General features: G+C 42.1%; 1 protein-coding gene across 2 annotated transcripts in view; it reads left to right on the top strand.

Annotated features, from left to right (window-relative positions):
* prex2 (phosphatidylinositol-3,4,5-trisphosphate-dependent Rac exchange factor 2) overlaps positions 1 to 17,465 on the top strand; it is a 352,480-nt gene that overhangs the window by 180,087 nt on the left and 154,928 nt on the right. For both annotated transcript variants that reach the window (XM_043689238.1, XM_043689237.1), the window contains exons 23-26: positions 2,075 to 2,236; positions 3,699 to 3,921; positions 6,848 to 7,055; positions 12,101 to 12,280. In XM_043689238.1, coding sequence (XP_043545173.1) covers positions 2,075 to 2,236; positions 3,699 to 3,921; positions 6,848 to 7,055; positions 12,101 to 12,280 — 773 coding nt within the window. The remainder of the gene's footprint in view (positions 1 to 2,074; positions 2,237 to 3,698; positions 3,922 to 6,847; positions 7,056 to 12,100; positions 12,281 to 17,465) is intronic.

Here is a 17,465-nt window from a genome sequence, read left to right as displayed (position 1 = left end):
TCCCTAACAAATGTCCTCATCTTGTTTCTTATTATCAGCGCTACTCACCACCTTTTCCATCTGTCTTGACTTTGCAAGAGGTCAAATATCATTGAATGTTATGTTCCCAGTTTTAATCTCCTTGTAACCAAGTTTCTGTAATGGCTATGAGTTCATATTCATTTGCAGTGCCTTGATTTCTACTCTCAGTTCATCTATCCTTTGTGAATGCTCCATGCATTAAGATACAAAGCCTTTAAGTTTGTTGTATATTGAAGTTTCTCAACACTTTTATGGCTCTTTGGTCCAAGATAATATTCACACATTCTGTCCCTTCCTTTTAATTTCTGGCAACAATCAACCCCATCATTTATTAACCATCCTACCTTCCCCTCTACCTCTGATGTTAGAATTCCCCACACCCACCTCTTGCTATTTAGTTTAAAACCCTATAAATAGCCCTAGTTGTGCAATTTCCCTTAGAACAGCTCATTCCCTCCCTAGTACTGGAGCTAATATCCAATGAATTCAAAAATAAAAATTGTGGATGATAGGAACCAGAAACAAAAAACCGAAATTGCTGGCAAATCTCAGCAGGTCTGTCAGTATCTGTGGAGAGAAATCAGAATTAATGTTTCGTATACAGATACCCCTCCTCAGAACTGATGATAGGTAGGAAAAAGTTGGTTTTGATTAGATTAGATTAGATTACTTACAGTATGGAAACAGGCCCTTCGGCCCAACCCATCCACACCGACCCATCGAAGCGCAACCCACCCATACCCCTTCTTACCTAACTCTACGGGCAATTTAGCATGGCCAATTCACCTGACCCGCACATCTTTTGGACTGTGGGAGGAAACCAGAGCACCCGGAGGAAACCCACGCAGACACGGGGAGAATGTGCAAACTCCAAACAGTCAGTCGCCTGAGTCGGGAATTGAACCCAGGTCTCTGGCGCTATGAGGCAGCAGTGCTAACCACTGTGCCACCGTGCCGCCCGGTTTTATGCAGAAGTTAGGAAGCAGGGGTGGGGTGGGAGGGGGAAGGCGGTTAAGGAGTAAGTGAGACATGGGGACAGAACCCAAAGAGAGAGAAGAACAGTTGGGCAGACAAAGGGTAGAAAACAGTCAGCCTAGGAGGATGAATAGCTGCTAATGGGGACTGTTAGTGGCTAACAATGGATTGTGTGTCATAGCAGATTGTGTGATAACAAGGCCCGGTGTGTGGGCGTTGGGGTAAGGTTGGTGCTTCTAAAATTGTTGAACTTGATATTAAGTCCAGAAAGCTGCACAGTTTCCAAGGGGAAAATGATGTGTTGTTCTTCCAGCTTGCACTGAGCTTCACTGGAGCGCTGCAGCAAGTCTGAGGCAGAGGTGTTGGTCAGGGAACAGGGGTGGGGTGTCAAAGTGGCAGCCCTGCTAGGTATGGGCAACAAATGCTGGCCAGCCAGTGATGCCCATGTCTCATGAGTGAATAAAAAAACCTTGCAAACAATGAACCAAAAAAGGCAAGCAAAAAGCACCTGTCCTCCTCTGGGATGCTGGGAATGTGTGGGTGCACTGATGTGGGTTTCTTCTCACTGTATTAGTTTGTGGGATAAGGAAATCTCACTTGTTCAGAATCATCGGAAGTGTTCTGTGCTTTTATCTCAAGGTTTAACATGTTGCATGCAATTTAGTTAGATAGGTCTTCCTTCATTCCTCAGTTTGGAATGAGCTCCAAATTTCAAATTAAAATAGAATCCCTACAGTATGGGAACAGGCCCTTTGGTCTAACAAGTCCACACCGACCCTCTGAAGAGTATTCCACCCGTTCCCCTACCCTGACTAATGCACTTAACCAACACATCCCTGAACACTATGGGCAATTTCCCACGGCCAATTCACCTGACCCGCACATCTTTAGATTGTGGGAGGAAACCGGAGCACCTGGAGGAAACCCACGCAGACGCTGGGAGAATGTGTTAACTCCACACAGACAGTCGCCCGAGGCTGGAATCAAACCCGGGTCCCTGGCGCTGTGAGGTAGCAGTGCTTACCACTGAGTCATCATGCCGCCCTGAATTTGCTGCCTTGTTCTATTTCTCTAATAGATCCTTGAATGTTTGGCTGAGAATGATGAGCAGTTTGTGGAACATTGCAACAAACTAAGCTGCTTCGATGAATCAACGCCTCCCAAGCTCCGTTCTAGATTCAGCATTATGCGCAGTGAGAAGCTCGAGCAAATTAACCGAAGGATCACAAATTACAAGAAGGTACGTAGTTATTTGAGGTGCTGAGATTTCGAGGAATTAGCTCCCACCTGCGTGGAGACAGACAATCCATGGAGAACTTAATGAAAACACAACCAATTTAATGATGACAGTGTCTGTGCTAAAATGTACTGTGGAGGCATTGGACTGTGGTGGACAAAGTCAGAAGGAAAAAGTGAGGACTGCAGATGCTGGAGAGTCAGAGTTTAAAAAATTTCGGCTGCTGGAAAAGCACACCAGATCTGGCAGCATCTGAGGACCAGGAGAGTCGATATTTTCCAGGCATAAGCCCTGCACATTCCTGATGAAAAGCTTATGCCCGAAATGTCAACTCTCCTGCTCCTCAGATGCTGCCTGACCTGGTATGCTTTTTCAGTGCCACACTTTTTGACTTGGACAAAGTCAGAAGTCACACAATGCCAGGTTATAGTCCAACTGGTTTATTTAAAATCACAAGCTTTCAGAGTGCTGCTCCTTCGCCAGGTGAAGCTCTGAAAACTTATGATTTCAGATAAACCTTTTGGACTATAACTTGGTGTTGTTTGACATCTGACTAAAGTTTACTGATCTTGGATGTGTCTACCAATTCATATTATTTTGTAATTGTTTGAATCCTAATGCAGGTACAATCATCATCTCATCCTAAATCTCAATGCTAACATTAATTATAAAATGATGGTTCATAATTGTTTATCTGCAATAAACAACAATTTTGCTCACCACATTACAGGAGGGATGTGGAGGCCTTGAACAGAGTGCAGAATAGTACGTGTGTCGTTAATCAATAAATCAATCATCCTTTTGCATTGAGGAAGAGATATAGCAAATCAAAAGATGCAGGTGTTTCAAATACTCCCTCTGGGCTTCCCTCAATGCAACATAGATGTCAATGCATGGGCGCCTCTCATTCAGAATTAACTGACTTGGAGGAAACTCCTGTATAAAGGGATATAATTCTTTAAGAGCATCTGGAGACAACAGGAAATACAGAAAAGGAACTGGAGAAAGGAATGTCTCTAATCTCCAAGTCAAGATCTTCATACTTTAATACCATAGAAATGATGAGGTCAGAAATCAGGCGACACCAGGTTATAGTCTGACAGGTTTGTTTGAAATTGCAAGCTTTCAGAGCGCTGCCCCTTCGTCAGGTGACCTGACTACTTCTGACCTTGTCCACCCCAATCCAACACCAGCACCTCCACGTTATAGAAATGATGAAGATATTTCCTTTACAAAGGAGTCTTCAACGCAGTCTTCATTCTTTTATGATTTGCTGGTATGGGTGTTGGACTGGAGTGTACAAAGTTAAAAATCACATAACACCAGGTTATAACCTCTGTGATTTTTGACTTCATTCTTTTACCCTTACTTTTATTAAATGTATTTGGATTGACATTAATATAGCTTTTTTTTGCTTTTGTATCAGTCGGTATCCTTTGTGACTTTGACTATATTTTCGGTTTAGTTCTCACGTGTTCTGAAAAACCGAGCCTGGCCAACCTTCAAACAAGCCAAGTCCAAGATTTCTCCATTGCACAGCAGTGATTTCTGCCCGACCAATTGTCACTTAAACGTGATGGAAGTGTCGTACCCGAAAAATGTTGCCTCATTGGGCAGTGCGTTTGGTGTACAACTGGACAGTCGGAGACAGCTCAGCAATGATATCAACCCCCAACGATTAGACTGTGGTATGACCTCTTTCATTGGCTCTGCTGAAAATAAATAATGGAAGTTCGAATGGGTCAGTTCAAAACTAGCAGATGTGCAAGCTGCATACTTACTTACTGACCAAACATGAAAGGCATATTTTATCTACAATCTCACATCTAATATTCTTGTGTGGTGATAATGCCAATGTAGCAGCATCAAAGATAATGGCTAAATTGGCTGTGGTGTTTTCTTAAAATCATTCATCTGGTTTAAGGGTAATAGCTTAAATGGTAGAGTGTGTACTTTTCATGTAAGAGGTGATAGGGAAATTAGTGGCGGAGTGTCTCTAGACTTGTAATCCAGCAGTCTCAGGCTAATACTCTAAAAGTGTAAGTTCAAATCTCATCACCACATGTGGGGAAGTTTGAATTCAGTGAATTAAGTGTGTAGTTGAAAGCTAGTTTCAGGAATAGTGATCAGGAATCACTCATTTGTAACGACAAAGACACGAGGGAAGAGCTGGCTAGAGTTGAGAGGCAATGGCCGAGTGGTATTATCGTCGGACTGTTAATCCGGAGACCCAGATAATGCTCTGGGGACCTGGGTTCGAATCCTTCCACAGCAGAGGGTAGAATTTGAATTCAATAAATATCTGGAATTAAGAGTCTAATGATGACCATGAATCCATTGTCTGACTGTCAGAAAAACCCATCTGGTTCACCAATGTCCTTTAGGGAAGGGACTTAGCATCCTTACCCGGTCTGGTCTACATGTGACTCCAGAACCACAGCAACGTGGTTGGCTCTTAATTGCCTTCTGGGTAATTAGGGATGGGCAATAAATGCTGGCCTAGCCAGCGATGCCCTCAACCCATGAATGAATAAAAAAATAAAGTTGATTGGAAGGGAAGATGGTGGAGCAGCAATGGCAGGAGTTTCTGGGGATAATTCAAGAAACACAGGAGAAATTCATCCCCAAGAAGAAGAAATATATTAAGAGGAAGACAAGGCAATTGTATCTGACAAGGGAAATCAGGGAGAGCACAAATAAAATAACAAATCTGCCTCTAGTGAGATCAATGTATTCACAATTGACACGTTGAGCACTGATCTTGCTGTGAGATCGGTCGGAGGGAGTGAAGTGAAGCAGCTTCTGAAAGAATCAGAGCATCAGATCTGTTGCCCTGGTAGCACTCAGATTCAGAATGAAGCTAAGGTGATGTGTCTGGAATTTACCTTCCTGATGGGACTTCTTCTTTCAGAATCGAAGTCTTTCATCCAATGACAGCTCATATGTCCGACTTGAAAACAAAATTAACAAGATGAGCATTGGTCTTAATCGAAGTGAGTCTGGAGAATTAATAATGGAAAATATGGATATGGCAGTAGAATTTAATAAACTTTTTGCATCAGTCTTCACTGCAGAAGGATTCTAGGCCTAGCTATAATATCAAGAAGTGGAATCGAGAGAGGAATTCAACATGACAAAACTCACATTACCGGGAAGTGGGACTGAGGATATTGTTGGGACTATAAGCTGACAAATGTTTTGGATCCTGAAAGAAGTGGCTAGTGAGATAGTTGATAGTTTTAACCCTCTCAAGTTCCATTGAAGACTCCATTAGATTGGCAAATGATAAATCTAACTGCTTTGTTAAAAACTGAGGGAGACAGAAAGCTGAAAACTAATGGCCAATGAGCTACAACATAGGTAATAGGGGAAATGTAAGAACTTATATATGAAAGAAGTTATAGCAGACCACTTTGATAAGTTCACAGGAATCAGGCAGAGTCAACATGGTTTTGTGAAAGGAAAATTCTATTTAATCAATTTATTGGTGTTCTTTGAAGACCTAATGTGCTGGGGGGATTTGGTGGATATACTGTACTTAGATTTCCAGAAGACATTTGATGAAATACCCCATAAAAGGATAGTGAGGAAAATGAAATTTTACGGTGCAGGGTATAGCATATGAGCATGGATGGAGGAATGGGTGGCTACCAGGATAACAGGCTAACAGATTGGTATAATCAGGTCTTTTTCAGTTTTGTAAGATGTAAGGCGTGGTATGTCCCAGTGAATTGGTGCTAGGATCTCAATTGTTCACAATTTATAAAAGTGTTATTGATGAAGGGATGGAAAGAAAGTTGCCAAAATTGCTGAAGTTCAGTGTTCCTCTTGTTTTTGAATCTTTATGCTTTAGGGAAGTTTTTGAGATGAGTTAGTAATAGGTCACACAGGTAACCAATTTAACTTGGCTTATCCGGAGGAAGCTAAGGTAAATGATGGGCTCTTTGCTTAGTTAAAGAAGATGTTACAAGTTCTTCCCTTCGCTGGGATAGGCCAGATTTCAGAATCACTCCTTTTGTGACGTAATAGACATTTACTGACTAATCTTTGAAGAAAGATTTGCCAAATTCCTACATGTAGACGTTTTTATAATTCACTTTGATGGTCTTTCAATCCTAGAGCACAAAATAACCCATACAAGAAGTTAACACCATCTACTAGCAAAAGAATTCTTACTATATTCTTACTAACAGAGGCAAGTAGTTATATTTAAGGGTTTTGCAGCATTCATTGGTAAGGAATGTTGACACACTTGTGATATTAACAGTAAAGTATTGTGGATTCTGGAGATCTAAAATAAAAACAAAGTGCTGGAGAGTCTGAGAGTATCCGCAGAAAGGGAAACAGAGTTAACGGGAAATAAAAACACAGTGCTCCTTTCTCTCTCCACAGATGCTGCCAAACCCACTGTGTTTCTCCAGCACTTGGTTTTTATTTGACTTACGTGTGGTTGTTTAAGCAAACAGATGAATCATTGTTAAATAATTGGAAACATACTCTTAATGGACAGGTATTTCAAATTGGTATACATTAAAGTATTGTCTGATACTGTTGTCAGTACACTTTCCTATGAAGGAATTTCAATATTCAGCACTTAATTTTGATATTTTGTAGATGCATTGAACCCGGTGGAATATGCCCATCACTGCATCACCACCATGGCAGCTCCCTCTGGGCATAGTTTGGGTCAGCAAAATGGACCTGGTCTGTACTTCCTCCTGAAGGAAAAGGATATCGAAACGCAAGATGCATATCAGAAGCTTTTGAATAAGCTGCAGACAGTTGTGAAAGAACTAGAAATCTATATTGCACAGATAGATGAGTGAGTACATGAGCAATTTCTTATTTAACACTAACCAAGACATGTAGGTCCAACTGTAAATGATGGTAAGTAAAAGTCCTCTAGTCGCTATAAAACATAATCATTAACTTATTGATACTTAGAGTGCATCAACTTGGTATTAGAATTTCTACAATACAGAGAGAGGCCATTCAACCCATCAAATCTGCACAGACCCTCTGAGGAGCATCCCGCCCAGACCCATCTTATCTCCATGAACTGTCCTTTACCATGTCTAACCCACCTAGCCTGCACATCCCTGGACACTATGGGCAATTTAACATGGCCAATCCACCTAACCTGCACAACTTTGGATTGTGGGAGGAAAACAGAGCACCTGAACGAAACCCATGCAGACACGGGGAGAACATGCAAAATGCACACAATCATGGGTGGAAATCCTGGATTACACCTCTTCCCACCCTACCTCTTGCAAAAATGCCATCCTGTATTCCCAATTCCTCCGCCTCCGCCGTATCTGCTCCCAGGAGGAGCAGTTCCACCATAGAACACACCAGATGGCCTCCTTCTTTAGAGACCGCAATTTCCCTTCCCACGTGGTTAAAGATGCCCTCTTTACCTCTTCTATAAATCTACGACTATGATTTTTAAAATGTTTCAGGATTTAAGTGTTTTACATGATTGAGATATGAGATCTGGCTGTCTGAGTAATTCCATAGAAGTACACGATTACAGTAGGTTTATTCATCATTAATTATAAAACAGAGAGACAGAGAAAGATATCCAGGGTATTGAAGCAGAAGACTTTGCAACAAAGAAGGATGGATGGTAGGGAGGGTTATAGTCACAGAATAAGGGGTCAGCCAGTTAGGACTGCAGAAAGGAGGAAGGTCATGGTGAGAAATCTCTTCATGGTTTTTAAGAAAAGACAAAAGCCACATTGCACTGAATTAGGATTACAGTCACTGAATGCATCATCACTTGTACACCCTAGCCTTGAAATAGCCTTGAAAGTGTGTGAATGGGTGCCAAATTCTATCCCATGAACAAAGGTCTTCAACCCCAGGGCATCAATGTGGATTTTAACAGTTTCCTCATTTCCCCTTCCCCCACCTCATCCTAGCTTCTAACCTCCAGCAACTCGATCCCCTGACCTGTCCGGACTTGTCCGACCTGCCCAGCTCCTTTTCCACCTATCCACTCCACCCTCTCCTCCCTGACCTATCACCTTCATCTCCTTCCCCACTGACCTATTGTACTCTATGCTACTCTATCCCCACCCCCACCCTCCTCTAGCTTATCTCTCCACGCTTCAGGCTCTCTGCCTTTATTCCTGATGAAGGGCTTTTGCCTGAAACGTCGATTTTGCCTGTCCTCGGATGCTGCCTGAATTGCTGTGCTCTTCCAGCACCACTGATCCACAATCATGGGTGGAGTCAAGCCCAGGTCCTTGGTGCTGTGAGGCAGCAGTGCTAACCACTGAGCCACTATGCCATCCCCTGTTCTGCTCTGAACATGTGACCAATATTTTCCTTTGTTCCATTCCTGTTCAACAAAGGATGTCTTATCTGCTGAAGTAAAAAGGCGCTAAGATAACACTGATAGCAGATCACCCAATAGCCGTTTCTGTCTCCTGAAATAGTGCACACATCTCAAACATATTTTTTGCAAGTTTTATTTTGGAAAGTTTATATCAGCTTTATCAGTGCTGGGACACTTAATACAATTGAAAGCAAACACTGATCATTCTGGTGTGAAACTATTTCTATCTTCCAGGTGAAAACCAGCAACCAGTCAACACTGAGAAAAATACTAACAAAACAGCTTCAAACATGCTGGTACTTGGATAAAAGTAATTACATAATCTCGGGTGATGAAAGCAAGAGATTAATCAGAATCTGAACACATCAAAATGGCCCAGTGGGGATTCAATCAAAATTAATTCAATGTTGTTCAATTTGAATTAATTTCTAATTAATCCCCTTTGAAGTTCAGGAATGAAGGTGTTGGGAACAAAAGTGTGACCAAACATTTCAGCGTAATTTCTGCTGTTAGTTTGCCTGTGGCAGCCAAGGTAACACTTTGTGTGAAGTTTACTTTTCTGGTGGACTGATATCCTGGTTATGACACTGTGAGTGCTGAGTCCTCCCATTATTACAAAATAAAAAATATACAGTCCCTTCAGCCTGGTGATTATAACAGCAATAATGAATTAAAGGATGTAGGAATAGATTTTATTTTAAGGGAAGACAATGGTGAAGTGAAATTTCACTGGACTAATAATAGGGCGAAAGTGAGGACTGCAGATGCTGGAGATCAGAGTCTAGATTAGAGTGGTGCTGGAAAAGCACAGCAGGTCAGTCAGCATCCGAGGAGCAGGAAAATCGGCGTTTTGGGCAAAAGCTCTTCATCAGGAATCCTGATGAAGGGCTTTTGCCCGAAACATCGATTTTTCTGCTCCTTGCATGCTGCCTGACCTGCTGTGCTTTTCCAGCACCACTCTAATCTAGACTCTGGACTAATAATCCTGAGCCCCAGGGTATTGCTCTGGGTACATGGGTTCAGATATGACTGGAATTTGCATTAGATTTTAAAAATCTGGAATGAAATGCTAAACTAATGGATTTGCATCCATTCTCGTGAAAAAAAAATCTGATTCACTAATGTCCTTTAGGAAAGGAAACTGCCATCTTTACCTGGTCTGGCCTACATGTGACTCCAGACCCACAGCAAAGTGGTCGACTCTTAACTGCCCTCTGGACAATTAGGAATGGGCAATAAATGCTGGTCTAGCCCAGGACCAACCACATCGTGTGAATGAATAAGAAAAGGATATTAATGGTACAGTGAGGAACTTTCTATCACTCAAATGAGAGGCATAGATAGAGTGAATAGTCAGAGGCTTTCTTCCAGGGCAGAAATGGCTATCACAAGGGGGCATAATTTTAAGGTGATTGGAGGAAGGTTTAGGGGAGATGTCAGAGGTGGGTTCTTTACACAGAGAGTGGTGGGTACGTGGAATGAACTGCCAGCAGTGGTGGTCGAGTCAGTTACATTAGGGACATTTAAGCAACTCTTGGATAGGGAAATAGATGACAATAAAATGTAGGGTATGTCGGTTAGTTTGGTCTTAGAGTGGATAAAAGGTTGGCACAACATTGAGGGCCGAATGGCCTGTGCTGTACTCTATCTGTTCTATGTTCAGTGTTCTTAAATGTCTTGAGTCTTTGTTTCACTATTTATTTAGAGGTGAATAAATGTTCTTGAGCTTCATAAGAAGCTGATAGCAGCGGTTTAAAAGTGAAGCAATCTTCATAAAAGTGACTTGACACATAAAGGTCCCAGTGATACATTGATCTGTGAAGACCTAATTGCATGCATAAAAATGAATGATGGAGCATTTTAATGAGAGAGCTCATCTGAAGCGGCTGTATGAGGAATATCTATTTGACTAGAAAGGATTCTGTAATGATTCCTCGTTAAATTTATTATTTTGGAGAGAACATACCAATTTACTGAGGCTGTAGCAATTTGGAAATACTTCTGTCATGCAGTTAAATTCTAAACATCAAAGTAGAAAAGGTATTCATAATTTTGAGTGGTATATGATTTCAAAACTTTTAGTCAATATATGCCAAAAATTGACTGACATAAGGAAAAGAAAACTGCATTTTGTGAAATTAGCTCAGCTTAAAAAAAACTGCATGCTGGATTGTTCAATAATCAGGCGTAGTGTTTGGTTTGATTATTGTATTGATAATCCAAAAGCTGAGAATGTTGGAAATCTGAAACAAAGCCAGGAAATGGTGACAAAAACTCAATAGGTCTTCCAGCATCTTTATTTTAGTAAGTTTGGGGCCTAGATTAATGACTTGGAAATGTACGTTCAAACTCCAGGCGAAATTGCATTCTGTTAACGAAATAAATTTGCAATAGAATGGTAGCATCAGTAATATTGACCGTGAAGCAAGCCAAAATGTGGCAAAACTCATCTGAACTGATTGTCGTCCCTCCATTGTCCCAGAATAAGGATCCTGACCCCTTCCCTCTGTATGTTCTTGAGGTGGATTTCAGTTCTTGAAGAACTCACTATCAATTTATTCAAGCCAACTCAAGATGGGCAATAAAAGCTGGTTCTGAACAGCATCCACTTGTTAACGATTATAAATTTCATAAATTTGGTGTCCCAGGAATTGTTTTCCAAATGTCAAGGTCACTATGACAAGCAGTTTTAGTTAACAGCCTAGAGACACACAATGTCACCAGAAATGAGTTTGCTCATCAAGTTGTAATGCTGACCCCAAATGGGTTTGACTTGCATTAATAATCTGGATGAGAGGATCAAAGATTGGGTATTCAACTGTTAATGGGTTAGGTTGAGGGCATAGGTTTAGGATGAGAGTGGAAAGATATAAAAGAGACCTAAGGGGCATCTTTTTCACTTAGACGGTGGTATATGTATGGAATGAACTGCCAGAGGAAGTGGTGGAGGCTGGTACAATTGCAACATTTAAAAGGCATCTGGATGGATATATGAATAGGAAGGGTTTGGAGGGATATGGGCCGGGTGCTGGCAGGTGGGACTAGATTGGGTTGGGATATCTGGTCGGCATGGACGGGTTGGACCGAAGGGTCTGTTTCCATGCTATACATCTCTATGACTCTATGACTCTAAATCACCTACTTCGCCTGGATTTAAGGTCCAACAGGAGTTGTGGTTGTGCAGGCTAACCCCCATGATAAAATAGATGTTGGTCAATTAGACATGCTGCCAATTTTCTGTTCTTATCTCTCTGACACCCACACCCAAAAACGTACACATGTATACACACACACACACACACACAAAAGCACTCACCCAAAAAAACACACACACAGACAAACATACACAAAAATACATGCACACACATACATGTGCACACACAAACTCACCCTTTAATGTAAAATAAAATATAAGCTTTAGTATTTCAGTTTGTTTCTGGGGAAAAGAAAAATTTGCTGTATTACTTTCTTCAGTGAAAATTCTTAATCACTCTGAACTGAATGTTTTGTTTTTCATTTTATAGTCTCCTATCATCAATAACACATCCGTCTACATCAGAGACCAAGGTGGATGAGGCCCTGATAACGGGAGACAATATTGCTGACAAGGCAGAACGGAACAACAAAAAAGTTTGCTTTGTAGTAACCGGAGAGGACCAGGAAGATTCTGGTCATGATACAATAAGCAACCGGGATTCTTACAGGTATAATATACCTTCGATTACTATTCAATGTAATTATACTCAATGTTCAGTTTAAAATAAGTGTTACAGAAGTTGAGCTTATAATCTTCCTTAAGAGTGTTTATTTTGCTCATGTTTAAGTTTAAGTTGTGCCTGTTGCTGTATGTTATGTACTGATTTGTTTAATTATATTGAGCTCTCAATCTGTTAGGTTTTTCTGGGGATATTCTCTGTCACTTACTGTCTTTGGCAACTAACACCACTTTTGACTGAGAACAAAGCAATATTGTGGATGCATTGCAAGTGGCTTACCTTAGGCTTAAACTCTGACATGATGTTGCTGATGCCTTGTGAACTGCTAAGAGTCCCAGACGCTGCACACACTTTTCCACTCAACTCCCTGTTAACAGTACTACACTCTGTGACCTGTAGCAGGAGTTGGGGTGTGGTGATTATCTAACACCATGGAGACCTCCTGTCATTTCTCCTTCCATCACCAAATCACTAAACCTGGATCTTGTCGTTTTGCTATCCTTCATTTCTCAGTTACCCCATTGCCAACTATTATTTCAGCTAATTAAATGGCTCCTAACTGGCTCTCACTTACAAATAGGTGAAAGTGAGGACTGTGGATGCTGGAGATTCGAGTCGAGGGTATGATGCTAGAAAAGCACAGCAGTTCAAGCAGCGTCCGAGGAGCAGAAGAATCGACGTTTTGGGCAAAAGACCTTCATCAGGATTCCTGATGAAGGGCTTTTGTTGAAATGTCGATTTTCCTGCTCCTCAGATGCTGCCTGACCTGCTGTGCTTTTCTAGCCCCACATTCTCGACTCTCACTTACTCTCACTCAGGAATATCGACCTATTATTCTGTGGACAGTTCATCATGCAGCGTTCTATATTTTAGAACTTTAATGGCAGTAGGTCAAACTTAGAAGTCAGAAATATGAATGGGGGTAAGCCTGCATGCTCTAAAATGCTGGAAAATCAAAAGAAACTTAAAATCATGAGAACATAGATAAGGTGAGCAGCCAAGGTCCTTTCGCAAGGCTAGGGGAGCCCAAAACTAGGGGGGATTATGTGAGAGGGCAAAGCTTTAAGAGAGACCTGAGGGGCAACGTTTTTACAGAGGGTGGTGCATGTATGGAATGAGATGCCAGAGAATATGGTAGATGCAAGTGCAGTTACATTTAACAGATATTTGGACAGATACATGGATAGGAAAGCTTTCGAGGGACATAGGCCAAATGGAGACAAGTGGGACTAGTTTAGTTTGGGAATGCTGGTTGGCTTGGACAAGATGGACCGAAGGGCCTGTTTCTGTGCTGGATAACTGCGTGACTTCTATAAACATTGAAGAGAAAGTGCGGACTGGAGATCAGAGTCGAGAGTGTGGTGCTAGAAAAGCACAGCTGGTCAGGCAGCATCCGAGGGGCAGGATGTTTCAAGTATAAGCCCGACTCCACCACCACCTGATGAAGGAGCAGCGCTCCGAAAGCTAGTGCTTCCAAATCAACCTAATGGACTATAACCTGGTGTTGTGTGATTTTTAACTTTGTACACCCCAGTCCAACACTGGCACCTCCGATTCATTAGGAATGTTCATCACATTATGCTTGAAATGACGATTTTCCTGCTCCTCAGATGCTGCCTGACCGGCTGTGCTTTTCCAGCACCACACTTTTTGACTCCATAAACATTTGGCTAATTCTATAGCAGCAGCAAATCGGAGCGTTTTGTTATGTAATCCATTTACACAGGTTATAATTTTTAGTTGGTAAAGCTCAGTTAATACATCAATCTTAGTTTCTTTCTGCTAAGTTTAGGTAAGCATTTAATCATAGAATCATATGGGAGCACAGGAAAATGTCCATCAGTCCATTGAGGTTGTGCCAGCCAACAATCCCCAAACTGTTCTAATCCGATTTTCCAGCACTTGGCCCATAGCCTTACAGCCTTTACAGCCACAAGTGTACATCTAAATCCTTCTTCAATATGATGAGGGTTTCTGCAGCTACCACTCTTGCAGGCAGGGAGTTCCAGATTCCTGGCCCCTCTGGGTGAAAAGATTTTTCGGCGGGTCGGTGTGGACTTGTTGGGCCGAAGGGCCTGTTTCCACACTGTCAGTAATCTAATCTCCTCGAAGCCATCTGCCCCACTCGCTTTAGATCTATTCCCCTGGTTGTTGATCCCTGCGCCAAGGGGAAAGATTTCTCCCTCTCTAACTTATCTAAGCCAATCATAATTTTATACATCTCAAACATGGGCCCCCTCAGTCTCCTCAGCTCCAAGGAAAACAAGACCAGTTTGTCCAACGTCTCTTCATGACTGAACCTCTCCAGCCCTGCGAACATGCTGGTCAATCTCCTCTGCACCCTCTCCAGTACTATCACCTCCCTTCTCAAATGTGGATTCCACAAGTGTAAATATTACTCTCACTGTGACCTAACTAACATTTTACGCAGGTCTAGCATTATCTATCTGCTCTTAAACTCTATGCCTTGGCTAATAAGGGCAAATATCCTATATCCTCACAGTTCATGAATTCCATTTGCCACTGATCAGCTCATTACTTTTAATAGTTTAACGCATGTCTAAAATTGCACTAAGGAACATGGTGTGAATGTATTCGGTGTTTATATCTGAATTTTACCTATATTGCAGCATTTGCGAATTGAGTATTGATTATATCATAGGAGAACTAACTTGGAATTGAATATCAGATCCACACTGCATTGACTGACAATGACAGCAGTACTTAAACCTTGCTCAAAGCACCGCAGTGATTACACTGACACTTCAGATTATTCTCCTTGTTGTGTTTCATCTTGTGCTTTTGATGCTGCTAAAAGTGCTCAAAAGAACATGGGGTGGAGAGCAAAACAGAGTACAAGACAATTGATACATTCTGAATTGTGATTTGGAGGTGCCAGTGTTGGACTGGGGTGTACGAAGTTAAAAGTTACACAACACCAGGTTATAGTCCAACAGGTTTAATTGGAAGCACTCGCTTTTGGAGCGCCGCTCCTTCATCATTACACAACATCAGGTTATAGTCCAACAGGTTTAATTGGAAGCACTAGCTTCCGGAGCACCGCTCCTTCATCAGGTGGTTGTGGAGTGTAAGATCGTAAGACACAGAATTTTACAGTTATGTGACTGAAATTATATATTGAAAAAGATCTGGATTGTTTGTTCAGTCTCTCATCTTTTAAAATGACCATGTTGTTTTCAATTCTTTCATATGTAAATCTCAGAATTTATTCAAAGGTTACATTCTCAAGTGAACTTTAACAATAGGTGCCTTGTCGGCCCAGATAATGCAATGAAGGTGGGAGGTACCGTGTGTGAGGCTTCTGTACCCCAATGTTCAGACTGATTCTATTTCTATAAAAATGGATTTCCAGAATCATGCAGTTTTTCTGCAAATACACATTCACACCACAAACTTGTGTGTGTATGTGTGTGTGTGTGTGTGGGTGTGGTGCAGTCGGGTCATCTGTAGTGTGACATGAACCCGAGGGCCCTATTGAGGCTCTCCCTATGGGTGCCAAACTTAGCTATCAGCCTCTGCATGGCCACTTTGCATTGTTGCCTGCCCCGAAGTCCGCCTTGGAGGATGATCACCCAAAGGTCCGAGGTCGAATGTTCTGGGTGGCTGATGGCTGATGTTTTATCCGGCTGGGAGGGACCACTCCTGTCTGTTAATTGTTGACCAGACAGCACTACGCACGCGCACAGGCACACATACACACACTCCTACAGAGCCATGTGTTGACACAGACCCTCTCTCATACACAAGCTCTCTCTCATATGCTCACACATACACTCTCACACTCAGACTCACACACATACACGTACACACACTCTCTCACAGATACTCATAGATATACCCCCTCCCACCCCGCCCCCCCATACATACACAGACATGCAAACAAACATATATAAGTATGTGGGGTGAATTTGGGGCATAGAAGCCTCACACTGGGCACCTCCCATCTTCAATGCATTATCTGGGCCGACATGGCACCTATTTTTAAAGTTCACTTGAGAATGTAACTTTAAAAAAGTTTTGGGATTTACATATGAAAGAATTGAAACCAACATGGTCATTTTAAAAGATGAGAGACTTAACAAATAATCCAGGTCTTTTTTCAATATATAAGTTCAGTTACATCACACTGTAAACTTTTGCTATAAATTCTGTGCCTTATGATCTTATACTCCACAACCACCTGATGAAGGAGCAGCGCTATGAAAGCTAGTGATTCCAGATAATCCTGTTGAACTATAACCTGGTGTTAGAACATAGAACATAGAACAATACAGCACAGAACAGGCCCTTCGGCCCACGATGTTGTGCCGAACATTTGTCCTAGCTTAAGCACCCATCCATGTACCTATCCAATTGCCACTTAAAGGTCACCAAAGATTCTCACTCTACCACTCCCACAGGCAGCGCATACCATGCCCCCACCACTCTCTGGGTAAAGAACCCACCCCTGACATCTCCCCAAACCCTTCCACCCTTCACCTTAAATTTATGTCCCCTTGTAAAACTCTGTTGCACCCGGGGAAAACGTTTCTGACTGTCTACTCTATCTATTCCTCTGATCATCTTATAAACCTCGATCAAGTCACCCCTCATCCTTCGCCGTTCCAACGAGAAAAGGCCGAGAACTCTCAACCGATCCTCGTACGACTTCCTCTCCATTCCAGGCAACATCCTGGTAAATCTTCTCTGCACCCTCTCCAAAGCATCCACTTCCTTTTGGTAATGTGGTGACCAGAACCATACGCAGTATTCCAAATGTGGCCGAACCAAAGTCTTACACAACTATAACATGACCTGCCAACCCTTGTACTCAATACCCCGTCTGGTAATGGAGAGCATGCTGGATGCCGTCTTAACCACTCTAATGATCTGCGTTGCCACCTTCAGGTTGTATGATGTTATTACTATAACTAAGACTTGGTTGAGGGAAGGGCATGATTGGCAACTAAATATCCCAGGATATCGATGCTTCAGGCGGGATAGAGAGGGAGGTAAAAGGAGTGGAGGAGTTGCATTACTCGTCAAAGAAAATATCACAGCTGTAGGAGGGCACTATGGAGGACTCAAGCAGTGAGGCAATACGGGCAGAGCTCAGAAATAGGAAGGTTGGGGCTGTACTACAGGCCTCCCAACAGTGAGTGTGAGATAGAGG

This window comes from Chiloscyllium plagiosum, chromosome 4 (assembly GCF_004010195.1).
Source record: "Chiloscyllium plagiosum isolate BGI_BamShark_2017 chromosome 4, ASM401019v2, whole genome shotgun sequence".
Taxonomy (NCBI): domain Eukaryota; kingdom Metazoa; phylum Chordata; class Chondrichthyes; order Orectolobiformes; family Hemiscylliidae; genus Chiloscyllium; species Chiloscyllium plagiosum.
The sequence above is the reverse complement of the archived record's forward strand: the minus strand, read 5'-3'. Positions and strand labels throughout refer to the sequence as shown.